General features: G+C 44.6%; 1 protein-coding gene across 1 annotated transcript in view; it reads left to right on the forward strand.

The window, feature by feature from the left end:
* CSMD2 (CUB and Sushi multiple domains 2) overlaps positions 1-14,401 on the forward strand; it is a 972,087-nt gene that overhangs the window by 369,893 nt on the left and 587,793 nt on the right. The window contains exon 4 of the mRNA XM_007950414.1: positions 5,977-6,171. Coding sequence (XP_007948605.1) covers positions 5,977-6,171 — 195 coding nt within the window. The remainder of the gene's footprint in view (positions 1-5,976; positions 6,172-14,401) is intronic.

Here is a 14,401-nt window from a genome sequence, read left to right on the forward strand (position 1 = left end):
TATAAATTCATTCAACTCATTCCAGCTGGGCACTCTCTTTGCTCTCTTTGTGCCAGGCATCGAATGAAATGCTAGATATAGAAAGAATACAACAGTGTTCCTGCCCCTCGAGGAATCCAGAGATGAAAATAGACACCTACACAATTACAAGCAGGCTCAGTTTCTGTTTGGAAGCCAGAGTGTTACAACATAATGAATTAATGAATTACACTATTGTGTGGCAAGTGCAGCAGTTGCAGTGCAAGGGAAACCCTGACGTAATCCATAAGTGGAGTCCAAAACACCCAGTCAACAACAACGACATTGTGGGATTGTGAGAGTGCAAAGCTAATGCAATGAGCAGAGGGAGCCTGTAGTAGTGGGCTGGGAATTCCAGGGTTCTGGGAGCCAGTTGTGGTGTAGTGGATAAGGCATTGGGCTGCTAAGCCAGTGTCAGCAGTTCAAACCCACCAGCTGCTCCACAGAAGGAAGATGGGATAATGTGCTTCCATAAAGATTTATAGCCTTGGAAACCCAATGGGGGTATCTATGAGTCAGAAGCAACTTGATGGCAGTGAGGTTGAGTTTTTTGGGAGCCAATTTCCAATCACGTTATTCCTGAATTTATATTTTATCAGGCTGTGTTCATGTAGGATTTTACGGTTTATGTAAGACACCAAGGATATCAAGGAAGGCTTCCCAGAGGAGGTAACATTTATGTGTGGCCTTGAAGTATAGGAGTTTCCCAGATGGAGAATTTGAGAGAACAGCAAGGTGTGCATGAGGAGCCTGTGCTTTAGAATAGCAATGGTGGAGGAGACAAAGTGGGGGCAGAGGGCGATGAGGCAGGAGATGGCAGAAAAGCACTTACGCTGAGCATGGCGCATGGTAAATGTGCAGTAAATAATGTTTGAAATTCTAAACAGCTCAAGGAGAGTTGTAAAGAAATAAGTTAGTATGTGATGCAGAAATGCCTACTACACAGTAGGCACTCAAAAGACTGTTGTTGTTGCTGTTAGTTGCTATGGAGCTGATTCTGACTCATGGTGACCCTAAGTGTGCAGAGTAGAACTGGTCCATAGGGTTTTCAAGGTTGTGACCTTTGGGAAGCAGATCCTCGGGCCTTACTTCCAAATTGCCCCTCACTGGGTTTGAACTGCCAACATTTTGGCTAGTAGTCCAGCAGTTAACCATTTGCACCACCCACAGGCTCCTACTCGAAAGATACCGAACCCAAGATCCATTGCCGTCAAGGTGGATTCTGCCTCATGGCATCTCTGTGGGACAGAGTAGAACTGTCCCATAGGATTTTCAAGACTGTAAATCTTTATGGGAACAGACTGCTACATCTTTCTCCCACAGAGCAGCTGTTGGGTCCAAACCTCTGACCTTTTAGTTAGCAGCCAAGTGCTTTAAATGGTACCACCTGAATCTACCCAATGTCACCCCCATCCAACACACACACACACCCCACACACACAGAGCACCATCTCTTCTTTTGATGCTGAAAGATGTGGGAACACTGAAGCCTTCTCTCTGAATCCTTCTTCCCAGCCATCCCACCATCTTGTATCAGTTGTATGGCCTGGACAGGAAACAAGTTACTGGATGGAAGATAAGAAACCAAAACATATGGAGAATGCTTGTCCAGAGAGCATTAAGGACTCTTCATTTTAACATAGGTACTAGCGTCTCAGATGGAAAATAAAAGAAGGCAGAATGTTGCTTTTGCCTCCTTCCAACCACAGAGGAAACTCATTGTCATACAATCACTGAGAATATTATGTTGATTGGCAAGAGCCGAGCTTTGTAGAAGGGACAAAATTCCCCACAGCTAATCTACAATGGAATTGTTCAATGTCAGGCAAAGCTTTAATAATATTGTTCTGGGCTGCGTTGGATGTAAATATCCTACTCTTCATTTTGTAAGTAATCAAAGGGAAGCTTTATAGATAGAAGAGCATGAATGGTTATAATATCTGTGCCAAAGAACACACAGGCAACTTCGAAAAATCAAAGGATGCTGTTGCCTTAGAAAGGCTTTGCTTTGTGGCTTATCTCCCATCTCCTCCTTCTGCCCAGTAAATTGTGCACCAGACATGTTACAAAACACCACACTTTAAATGCTGCCCTTGACATTATTAAAAAGTAGTACAGGATTGGCAAATCAGACTGGGAAAACAAAAAAACACTGCTAAATCTGGACAATCAGGTAATCACCTCTCATCTTGTCGCAGTGTCTAGGATGATGAAGGGAGAAAGGAAGGCTTGTTTATTCAGAACCCACTATGTGTTGGGCCTTTTGCCTCTGTTGGAAGCAGTATCACATCTCAGCTAAGAGTGCAGATCAGTGGAGCTGCCTAGCTCTGCCATTTTCTCTGGCTGTGTGGCAATGGGGAAGTTACTTAAATTCTCTCTGCCTTGGTTTTTTCATCTGTAAAATGAAGATAATATATATCCCTTAAAGTCTATACAAATCGTTTACACTCAACTACAGTAACCTGAATATTGGAACGCACACAGTGGTACCATGGAAGAAAGGCGTGGTGTTCTGCTCCCATAAAGAGTAAAGCCAAGGGAACCTTAAGGACTAGTTCTCCACTGTAACACATGGAGTCACCATGAGTGGGATTCTACTTGATGGCAGTGTGTTTCTTTTGGTTTATTTTTCCGTGTATTCCATAGGATTGTTTTGAGGATTAAATAAAATAAATGTATAGCCCAGGCCTAAAACATATGAGGGACTCAGTAGTGGATATTGTCTCTCTTAAAAACAGAAACAAAACAGTTGCCACTGAGTCAGCTCCACCCCTTGGGACTCCACGTGTGTCAGCATAGAGCATGCTCCATAGCGTCTTCAATGGCGGGTTTTTCAGAAGTAGATCAGTAGGCCTTTCTTCAGAAGTACCTCGGGGCGGACGCAAACCTGCAGCCTTTCGGTTCGTAGCTGAGAACATAGACTGTTTGCAGCACCCAGGGGCCTCATAGGGAGGAAAAAACTGCCCTCATTTTCAGATGAAGGAATTGAAACCCAGAGAGGTAAAGTTTCTGGCTCAAGGTTACTCAGAGAGGTTGTCAGGCGAGGTTTGAACCGTCCTCTCTGAGCTGGAAGTCTGCCCTCTTTCTGTTCACCCTACTCTGGGGAGTAGGGTTTAGGGTCAAAAGGGAGGCAGGGTTGGAAATGAGTCCCCATTCATCAGACCTGGGTCTTGGTGGTGGCGTCAGGTCAAAGTGGTCTGATTATGAGCAGCTCATTAAGTAAAGAGCAGTAAGTGTTTGAGAGTGACTTTTTAAAAAAGATCGACTTTTATTTATAGTGATGTTCCAGTCATTAATTTCGAAAGAAAAGAGCCCAAAGCAGAAGCAGGTTCATTAAAAATTTGACATTAGTAATTTAATTAAACCGGATCTTTGCGTCTCATTGCGGAAAATGAAAGGTTAGTCATACACCAGTTCTCACCCCATTTTCCCTGGTGGGTTCCCTCCCCTCACCTTTGCTTGCTTTCTTCTCCAAATGTTTGCCTGACCCACCTCTTCCACCCCAACACTCACAAACATTCACACATCACAGTCACTGCCTACGTGGGTGCCATCACCACCAGCACCGTCACCACCAAGGAGGGCAGCAGCAAGGGGCAGTGGGAATCGCCACACTGTGTCTGTGCAGAGGGTTCAGGAGGTAAATCCTTTCATGAGGTCATCTCCCTTGTCAGAGGTAGAGAATGGGCAAGAAAGAGCTCTTTGGTTCTTAATATGAACTTATCCACAAAAAATATAACAGCTCTTGAGGGCAGGGACCCATTCTATCTTGTTCACCACTGTATTCCCAGTGCCCTGTGCAGTAGGCCCACAATAAATTTCTGTTTCATGGAAGAATTAACACATGAATGAATAATTCACTGAACAACCAATAATGAACTCTTAAATGTCTGCCTGTAAGTGCTAGGCACTGTGTTAGGCTCCCCAGATATACCTGTGTCTCAGAGCAGGCCCTTGCTCTCATGGCCTTTCCAGCGCAGTGGAATCAGAATGCCTGCCATTTTTTGAGCACCTACTATGTGCCAGGCATTGTGCGAGGCACATGTCATTCATCATTGATAACCTCCTCAACCATCAGTTGCTATTATCCTCACTCCTTTCTTAGATAAGGAAACTAGAGCTCAGAGAGGTCACATAGTATAAGACAATGACAGTGCCTGATTTCAGACATGTATCAGGCTGGTTCCAAAGTCTACCATTTCCCCTGGCACTGAGTTGTCTCCTCCTTAAAGGGATGGAGGGGATGGAGGAGAGAATACCTCTTTTCTGAGGGCTCTGAGATCATCCTGGCTGGTAGAGATGGTTCTGGAAGGCAGGAGCCAACCAGATTGTGGACAAGAAAAGGGTACTTACTGCAAGAGCCTGCAGTACCCTCTAGAGTCCAGTCCTATCATCACCATTTCCCCATTTTTATTACCACCCCCTCACTCCAGGACCCCTAAGCTCTTTGGCTTTCTTATGTGAGCCTTTGCACATGCTGTTCCCTCTGCCTGGGCACTCTTTGTCTTGCTAATTCTTACTGATCTCTTAGTGTTCAGCATAGATGTCACCTTCTCCAAGAGGAAGAAGAACTTTCTTACTCCTCAGACTGGGTTAGGTGCCCTGACTTGTCTCTATCCCATGTTGTTGTTAGGTTATTAAGTCAATTTCCATTGATAGCAACCCCATGTGACAGAGGGGAATTAACCCTATAAGGTTGTCTAAGCTGTAATCTTTATAGGATGAAATCAGATCTTTCTCCTGCAGAGCCATTGGGTGAGTTTGAACTACCAACCTTTTAGTTACCATATACCATCATAACACGACATAACATTTAATTGAGTGCATCTCCCAGTAAACTGGGAGCTTAGATTCACTTGTGTTGTACTTACTATATGGCAGGCTCTGTTCTAAGCACTTCCCGCACCTTAACTCATTTCACTGTCACAACAACCCATGAGGAAGGTTCTGCTTTGATGTCCAACTTGCAAATGAGAAAGCTGAGGCCCAAAGACTCAGGGTCCCACAAGCAGCAAGCCTTTGGGCAGGGATGTGGCTCCGAGCCTGCACTCCCTTCCACCCTGGTATACAGCCTCCATAAATCATCACCAGATGAGTTAAAGGACAAGTGCTTGGACAGCAGTCTGGACACAACTGGGACTCTTCTTCCTCACCCAGTGGGGATGTCCAGGAAGGGTGGGCGGCCTGACCTGCAGAGCACAGGCAGTTCCAACTCTGGGGAGGAAGACAGAGGGCAGGGGAGGCTGGAGGCTGGGTTGCACTTGAACAGACAACTCACAGGCAGGAAGGAGCTGCATCCTCCCACCCCTGTAATTGACGGGTCATGATGCTCTCCCATCCTTACAAAGACCATTTCCTCTGAATAACAAGAGCATACTTGCTGCCAGTCCTGATTGCATTTGCTCTGGTCGTACACTGTACATTATGTTCCTGCACTTCTAATTTTCCCCTTTAAACAGGTCAGGCTGATCAGAACTCAGGCTCTTGTCTTCCCAACTCACTGCCTATTCCAGTGCAAATAGCCCCTAGAGCTCTCCCTGAACCTGCTGGGACAGAGTACTGTCTGTCTCCCAGGGCAGACCACACTTGAAAGAAAGGGCCTTCTAGATGATGAGCACCTACTCTGTGCCACGCTCTGCCTTAGGACCTGCCATGGTGTTTGGTGAGAAAGAGTGCAGACTCTGAAAATCAGGGCAAATGTGCCCAGGAGATTAAAGTGATTCCCTAGGGTCTCCTAGTCTGGGTGCCCACTTAGAAATACCATCTGTGGCTCTTTCTTAACACATGACCTCTGGCAAGTACCCAAACCTTGGAGAATCGGCGGGTTTGAAAGGTTATCGTTCCTGATTTATAGAAGTGAATCCCAAGGGACTGACTTGCCCAAGAGCGTGCTACTAGGAAGCAGGGTATTAGGTCTGGATCCTAACTCACAGGATATTGTCTCTCCCCCACCCTCAGTTCTCCCCAGTCATACCTGCGGGAACCCAGGGAGGCTGCCCAACGGCATCCAGCAGGGCTCTACCTTCAACCTTGGTGACAAGGTCCGCTACAGCTGCAACCCTGGCTTTTTCCTGGAGGGCCACGCCGTGCTTACTTGCCATGCAGGCTCTGAGAACAGCGCCACGTGGGACTTCCCCCTGCCCTCCTGCAGAGGTAAGGGACGGGAGAGGGGACTATGGGAGTGGGTGGCAGCTGGGAGGGGATGCTAAAGTGGGTTTCCTATGTGCCTAGATGGGATATCATCTGCACTGGAGAAGCTACACCCTACACCCCTGCAGGGCATTGGGTAATGTATTTGTTTCCTTGGGCTGCCACACAAAATCCCACAACTGGATAACCTGTAAAACGGAAGTTTATCATCCCACAGTTTTGGAGGCTAGAAGTCCAAAGGGAGCCTGGATGGCACAGCGGTTAAGCACTCAGCTGCTAACCAAAAGGTTGGCATTTCACACCCACTAGCTGCTCCATGGGAGAAAGAAGTAGCATTCTGCTTCTGTAAAGATTATATATACCCTTGGAAATCCTATGGGCAGTTCTACCCTGTCCTATAGGGTTGCTATGAGTCAGAATTGACTGAACGGCACCTGACAACAACATAACCCCAAAAGTCCAAACTCAGGGTGTTGATTCCTTCTGAGAGTGCTCAGAGAGGAACTGTTCCATGCCTATCCCCTAGCTTCTGATGGTGGCCAGCCGTGCTTGGTGTTCCTTGGCTTGTAGATGCATCACTGCAGTCTCTGACTCTGTCTTCACATGGCTATCTTCCCTCTGTTTGTCTCTCTGTGTCTCTTCTCTTTTTATAAGGACAGTAATCATACTGGGTTAGGTCCAACCCTACTCTGGCATGACTTCATGTTAACTGATAACATCTTCAAAGACCTTGTTTCCAACAGAGGTCACATTCACAGGACTTCAACATATATTCTTGGAGGACACACACACAAAAACCAAAACACTGCCGTCAAGTCAGTTCTGACTCGTAGTGACCCCCATTGGGTTTCTGAGGCAATAAATCTTTACGGAAGTAGATTGCCCAGTGTTGCTTCTGTGGAGTGGCTGAGCAGTCAGATGCCATAGGCACTGTGCTACTCTACCAGAGCTCCAGTCCCCTCCATAACAGGTGCCACCATGGGATCCTCAGAGTCCCAGGTATTTCAGGGACTTCTTGGCCTCACCAGACCTCCTGGCCCTCAAGGGTGCACTTCCTCAGATTTGTATCCCTTCACCACCAAACTTATTTCTGGCCAGTCTGCTTCACCTCCTGCCCTCCTGTCTCAGAAGTAACATCACCCCCCTTCCCATCACAGACCATCTCCCCTCTTATGTACAGATCTTGCCCCAGCTGCTTTTGTACTGACCCCAACCTGACAGTTACTCTTTTCTCTTTCCTATAAATTTAACCTCTCTTTATCTAATGATTTCTTCCTCTCAGCCTCTAAATATGCTCAAAACCTCTTTGCCCCAATATTTACCCTCTAAAAAAAAAAGAAATAAATAACAGCACATCCCCTCAATGCCCTATCTCCCTCTGCCTCCCAGCTGGGATAACTAATTCATCCTAGTTTGCCCAGGACTTTCTCATTTTTGTCTCTGAAGGTCCCACAACTCAGGGAACACTCTCGATCCCAAGTACCCTGGGACAGTCAGTCATCCTAATCCCAGCCTATTGTTTTATTGCCCCTCCCCCACCTTACCCCTTATAAGAAAAAAACAGTTGCCTTTGAGTTGACTCTGACTCATGATGACTGCATGGTGTCAGAGTAGAATTGTGCTCCATTACATTTTCCATGGCAGACCTTTCATAAGTAGACAGCCAGTCCTTTCTTCTGAGGCCCCTCTGAGTGGGCTCAAAATATTAACTTTTCATTTGGCAGCCAAGCACATTAACTGTTTGCACCATCCAGAGACTTCTCCATTCATAATAGCTACGCTTATTTCTAAAATAATTTCTAATGGCTTTTATATGATGATAAAAAATAATACATGATCTTTTTTAAAAGCATAGAAAAGAATAAAGAAACACAATTTACTGATTTTAACCACAATTTTCATGTATTTCCTTCCTCTTTTTCTAATACATATTGTACCTGTGCGTCTATTTTAGATATGTACATAATTGAGATTCTAATGGATGTGGACAGTTTTATAACCACCTTTATAAAAATAGAACATCACATTGTAGGATTTTCCTAAGCCACTAACTAGGCCTAGTGTCTCAAAAGCACCCATTCAGCCCTGTCTCCCCTCCTTCCTGTCCATTTACTCCTCTGCAGACTGGCCTTCGCCCCCAATATTTGGCATCATGTTGCCAAATCAGATGGGAATTATTTTGGCCCTTATATTTCTTGACCTTTCAACAGCCTTTTGCACTATTGAGCATTGTTTTCTTCTTGAAATGCCATCTTTAAATTCCGTGGGTCCCAGAACACCAAGCTATAAGTCTGGGAGGATCATTTTGAGGAGTTGAAAAATGGCTGGAACAAAGAGCTCCCACTTTGGCTTAAATTTTACCTTCCTCTTGGAGGAAGCTTTCCTGTAATGGCTATCAAAAGACTGGCTGCAAGGGTAAGCAGCTCCCTCCTCCTACGCCCAACCATACAATCATCTACTTTTTACTAAGTACACCAGGGATGGAAAACACTTGGCACATAATCTCTCTTCCTCTTCTTCCTATTCCCATGGCAGACATAATTAATTGATCGTAGTATTTTTGTTGCTTTAGCCCAGACACATCTGTGAATTCCTTCTCAATAAACCAATCAGAGTCTCCCCATGTCTGCATGTTCCTTTATCACCCTTCAGCCCACAATATCTGCCTCAGTAATGTGGTGAAGCTCAAGGGAACCAGTATCCCCTTTCTTACTTTCCTAAGTCCTCTTCTCTCGGGCTTCAGGTGATTGACACTAGAAACAGCAAAACCAATCAGGTTTACTAACACTCATACTTCTCCCCTCACCTTTGTCATCACTGTCACCTGCACCACCAAACTTATATAGCAGAACCATTCAGAACAAGGACTCTAGCTTCTGATCACCTGGATTCAAGTCTTGGCCTTGCCACTCACATACCCACTGGCTGAGTGACTTTGGGCTAGTAACTGAATCTCTCTGGGCCTCAGTTTTCTCATCCATAAATGGAAATAACAGCAGCACTTAATTCATACATAAGGTAGAAGTACCAATGTATGAGGCACTATGTATCATCCAAGTTGATAAATATTAAGCACTTAGCAGTAGAATGAATTAAGGAGTGTTAGTTATCATTGTAGTTCTTACTACCATGCCACTATGAGCTGGCATTTATTGAGAAGTAACTATGTCAAATATGGCCTTGTTAATAGAAAGGATACAGAAAATTGCATGATAGGATTTTGCAAAACCAACTTACTCATTGCAAATACCTTTTTTCAACAACATAAATGGTGACTATACACCTGGACTGCACAAAATGGAATGCACAAGAATCAAGGCAACTCCATCTGTGGAAAGAGATGATGTTCAATATCATCAGTCAGAAAAAGGCCAGAGACTGACCGTGGAATAGACCATAAATTACTCACATTCAAGTTGAAGTTGAAGTTGAAGAAAATTAAAACAAGTCCACAAGGGCCAAAATATGACCTTGAGTATATCCCACCTGAATTTAGAGACCATTTGAAAAATAGATTTGATGTATTGAATGCCAGTGACTGAAAACTAGATGAGTTATGATTGACATCAAGAACATTATATGTGAAGAAATCAAAAGGTCATTAAAGACAGAAAAGACCAAAATGGATGTCAGAAGAGACTCTGAAACTTGCTTTTGAATGGAGAGTAACTAAAATGCATAGAAGAAATAATGAGCTAAACAGAAAAAAAGAAGAGCTAAACAGAAAATTTCAAAGGGTGACTTGAAAAGATAAAGTAAAATATTATAACAAAATGTGCAAAGACCTGGAGTCAGAAAATCAAAAGAGAAGAAAATGCTTGGCAGTTCTTAAGCTGAAAGACCTGAAGAAAACACTCAAGTTTCAAGTTGTACTGCTGAAGGAGTTTGTAGGCAAAATATTGATCAATGCAGGAAGCATCAAGAGATAAGGTATTCATAGAATCACTGTACCAAAAAGAATTAGTCAATGTTCTATCATTTCAGGATGTAGCATATGATCAAGAACTGATTGTATTGAAGGAAGAAGTCCAAGCTGCACTGAAGGAATTGGCAAAAAACAAGGCTCCAGGAATTGATGGAATACCCATTGAGATGTTGGAACAAACAGACACGATGCTGCAGGTGCTTACTCATTTATGCCAAGTAGATTGGAAGACAGCTACCTGGCCAACTGACTGGAAGAAGTCCATATCTGTGTCCATTCCAAAGAAAGGTGATCCAACAGAATGCAGAAATTTTCACACAATATCATATACAAGTAAAATTTTACTGAAGACATTTCAAAAATGGTTGTAGCAGTGTATTGACAGGGAACTGCCAGAAATTCAAGACAGATTCAGAAGAGAATGTGGAACGAGGAATATCATTGCTTATGCCAGGTGGTTCTTGGTTGGAAGCAAAGAATACCAGAAAGATGTTTAGCTGTACTTTACTGACTATGCAAAGGCCTTCAACAGTGTGTATCATATCAAATTATGGATAACATTGAGGAGAATGGGAATTCCAGAACACTTGGTTGTGCTCATGAGGAACCTTTCCATAGACTAAGAGGCAGTTGTTCAAACAGAACAAGGGGATACTGCATGATTTAAAATCAGGAACAGTATGCATCAGGATTGAATCTTTTCACCATACTTATGCAGTCTGTGTGCTAAGCAAATAATCAGAGAAGCTGGACGATATGAAGTACACAGCATGAGCACTGGAGAAAGACTTGTTAACAGTCTGTGATATGCAGATGACACAACCTTGCTTGCTGAAAATGAGAAAGACTTGAAGCACTTACTGATGAAGATCAAAGACTGCAATCTGTAGTATGGATTACACCTCAACATAAAGAAAATAAAAATCCTCAGAACTGGACCAATAAGCAACATTATGGTACATGGAGAAAAGATTAAAGTTGTCAAAGTTTTAATTTTACTTGAATCTACAATCAGTGCCCATGGAAGCAGCAGTCACGAAATCCAGCAATGCATTGCACTGGGCAAATCTACTGCAAAAGACTTCTTTAAAGTGTTACAGAGCAAAGATGTCACTTTGAAGACTAAGGTGCACCTGACCCAAGCCATGGTCCTTTTAATTATCTTGCATGCATGTGAGAGCTTCACAATAAATAAGGGAAACCAAAGAATTGATGCATTTGAATTGTGGTGTTGACAAAGAATACTGAAAAAAACAAATACCATAGACTGCCAAATCTATCTTGTAAGAAGTACCAGTGGAATGCTCCTTAGAAATGAGAATGGCCAGACTTTGTCTTTCATTCTTTGGTCATGTTATCAAGAGAGTCTAGTCCTTGGAGCAGGATATTAAGCTTGGTAGAGGGTCAGTGAAAAAAGAGAAGACCCTCAATGGAATGATTTGATACCATGGCTGCAACAGCGTGCTCAAACATAGCAGTGATTGTGAGGATGGCTCAAGACCTGTCATTGTTTCGTTCTGTTGCACATAGGGTTGTTACTGAAACTGACTTGATGACACTTAACAACAACAACAGTGTGCAGAGGGGCATATATGGATTGAACTGTGTCCCCCAAAAATATATGTCAACTTGGCTAGGCCATGAGTCTCAATATTATGTAATTATCCTCCATTTTATAATCTGGTGTAATCATCCTATGTGTTGTAAATCCTAACCTCTGTGAAGTTAATGTGACAAGATTAAAGGTGGTTATGTTAATGAGGCAGGATACAACTTACAGGATTTAGGTTATATCTTGATCATCTCTTTTGAAATAGAAAAGACATTAAATAAACAATCGAGCAGACATCATAGGGAAGTATCACCCCCAACCAAGAAGAGCCAAGAGTAGAGGGTGTCCTTTGGACCTGGCGTGCCTGTGCTGAGAACCTCAGTGGAAGACTGTAGCCAAGACACATGGAGATTTCCAAGGAATGCTGGGCCCACATAGATTAAAAGGAGACAAGGCCCTTGTCCCAGTGCTGACACAGAGAGAATGCCTTCTGCTAGGGAGCTCTGGTAGCATAGTGCCTAAGGCACTTGACTGCTAACCAGAAGGCTGGCGGTTCAAACCCACCAGCCACTCCTCGGAAGGAACGTTGGGCAATCCTACTTCCGTAATGATACTGCCTCGGAAACCCAAGGAGGGGTCACTATGAGTTGGGGCCGACTCGACGGCAAATAACAACAACAACAACAGAGCTGGCATCCAGAGTTTGGACTGGATGTGGAGCCTCCTGAACTGTAAACTTCTGAAACTTCTAGCCTTCCACACTGTTAAAGGCATCCATCACCATCTACCAAAATGGCCAACACACATCAGTGGCTCTTCTGCTCCCCTCTTTTCCTTACTCCCTACATCACTGACCACCATGTCCTGGCACATCTCTCTCCCTACTGGTTCCCCCTCCACATCTCTGTCCCTAATGAAGAAGCTATGACTGCGGTTCAGGTTCTCCTGTCTCTCTCTTCCTTCACTTTTTGCAAAGTGTCCTCAGTGTTCAGCCATCTTCCAGTCATCCCCCACCACCACCATACACACCACACACACATCCCAATCCATTGTCCACTGGAATGAACTTTCTACAACACAAAAATCAGTTGCTTTCTAGTCACTTCTGACTCATGGTGACCCCATGTGTGTCAGTGTAGAACGGTGCTCCCTAAGGTTTTCAATGGCTGATTTTTTAAGTAGATTGTCAGGCCTTTCTTCCAAAGCATTTCTGGGAGGACTTGAACTGCCAGCCTTCCTGTTAGTAGCCAAGCACATTAACCATTTGCACCACTCAGGGGCTCAACACAGTGCTTATACAATCATTCTTGCCTAGAATCCCATCAGTGGCTATTTATCCCTGACACAGTCAAGTTCAGATATTTGAACATGGAGCACAAAGCCCTTCCAGAAAGAGTCCCAGGCTGACCTTTCTAAAAGTCTGTCTCTTAGTCTTTTCTTAAACATCTAATTTAGCCATACCAGAGAATACTGCCCTCCAGAAGACACCAGGGAGGCTGGCCAGTGGTGTCCAGTCTTGCTTTCAGGACAGTCCTAGCCCAGGGAGCCTCTGCTGCCTGAGGTGGCTAAGATGCGGTTCTGCTCAAAGACTGGGAGAGAACAAAAGGGTCTTCAAACTTCCTGACCTTGGTGCCTGCCCCCCTGCCCTGTGCTTCAGATCCACTTCTCTATTCTAATTTGCCTCAAGCTTCAAGAGTATCCTAAGTGACTTTCGGAAAGTTTCCAAACTGTTCTTCCTTCAGGGGCCCAGCTAAACAGGAACAAAGGGTGCTTACCAGGCACCCACTGTGGGCCAAGACTGGCGGTCATGCTAGAGTTAACAGGCTCATACTCGAGAAAGATTAAAAGCCTTTTGGTCTTTCTTCCTCTCGTGTAGAAATCTCAAGGGCTGGCATCTGAGAGTGGATAAACCTCATCCACTGGGCAGTGGTCCGTAAATATTTGCTGAGTGAACGGATGGCTGGATGGTTCTAATTAATGATCAGGATCCTGCAGGCTTGCAAGCCCTAAAGGGAAATTACTGGCTTGGGTTACTCCCACCTGCCCAGCAGTGCTGAGTGGCACCATGTCATTAAGGCCACAGCTTCCCAGGTAGGTTGGAGAGCTGCATGCTTCTGCATTGTCCAGGATATGCCACGTACCTTACCAAAAGGTAGGTGTGGTCTTGAGATGCTCTGGCAGCACAGACTAAGGGAGTCAAGGAGCAGTGATGATCAGAGGGCTGAGCCAGCTGACCTGTGTGTACATCCCAAAGAGCCTGGCCCATCCAGGCATGGTCCAGCTGCCAGAAAGAAGGGAGCAGGTCCTGTGGCCTCTCTTTACTTTGTGGCACTCAGGTCACCTGTTGAAAGGCAGAGGTCCTTAAGAGGTGCTGAGCTTTGTGAAACCTCTTTGATCAAGAGAAGGAAGACCATATGGATTTCAGCCAATGGCCTCTGACTGGAGAGGGACATTGGCCCTAGATCAGAGGAGGCCATGTAGGGAAAGAATGGTGTGCAGGTGCTTTGGGGGCTCAGAGGCAGGTGGTGCAGAGAAAGCTGGCCTGAGCAAGAAAAATTCTGGCCTCTGAGGTTCAAGCCAAGCACTGTAGGCTGCCACCAGACCAGTGGAAACAAGCATTTGATCTTAGAAGCTTGGACTGCAAGAGCTGAGTGTCAGTCCAAATTTTCTGGAAACTGTTGAATGTGAAACAGAGGCAGTGATACTGGGCATGAAAAGAGCATGGAGTCAGACAAGCCTAAGTGCAACCCTACTTA

The sequence above is a fragment of the Orycteropus afer genome, unplaced genomic scaffold (assembly GCF_000298275.1).
Source record: "Orycteropus afer afer isolate SDZICR_OR568_19922 unplaced genomic scaffold, OryAfe1.0 scaffold00272, whole genome shotgun sequence".
NCBI classification, from domain to species: domain Eukaryota; kingdom Metazoa; phylum Chordata; class Mammalia; order Tubulidentata; family Orycteropodidae; genus Orycteropus; species Orycteropus afer.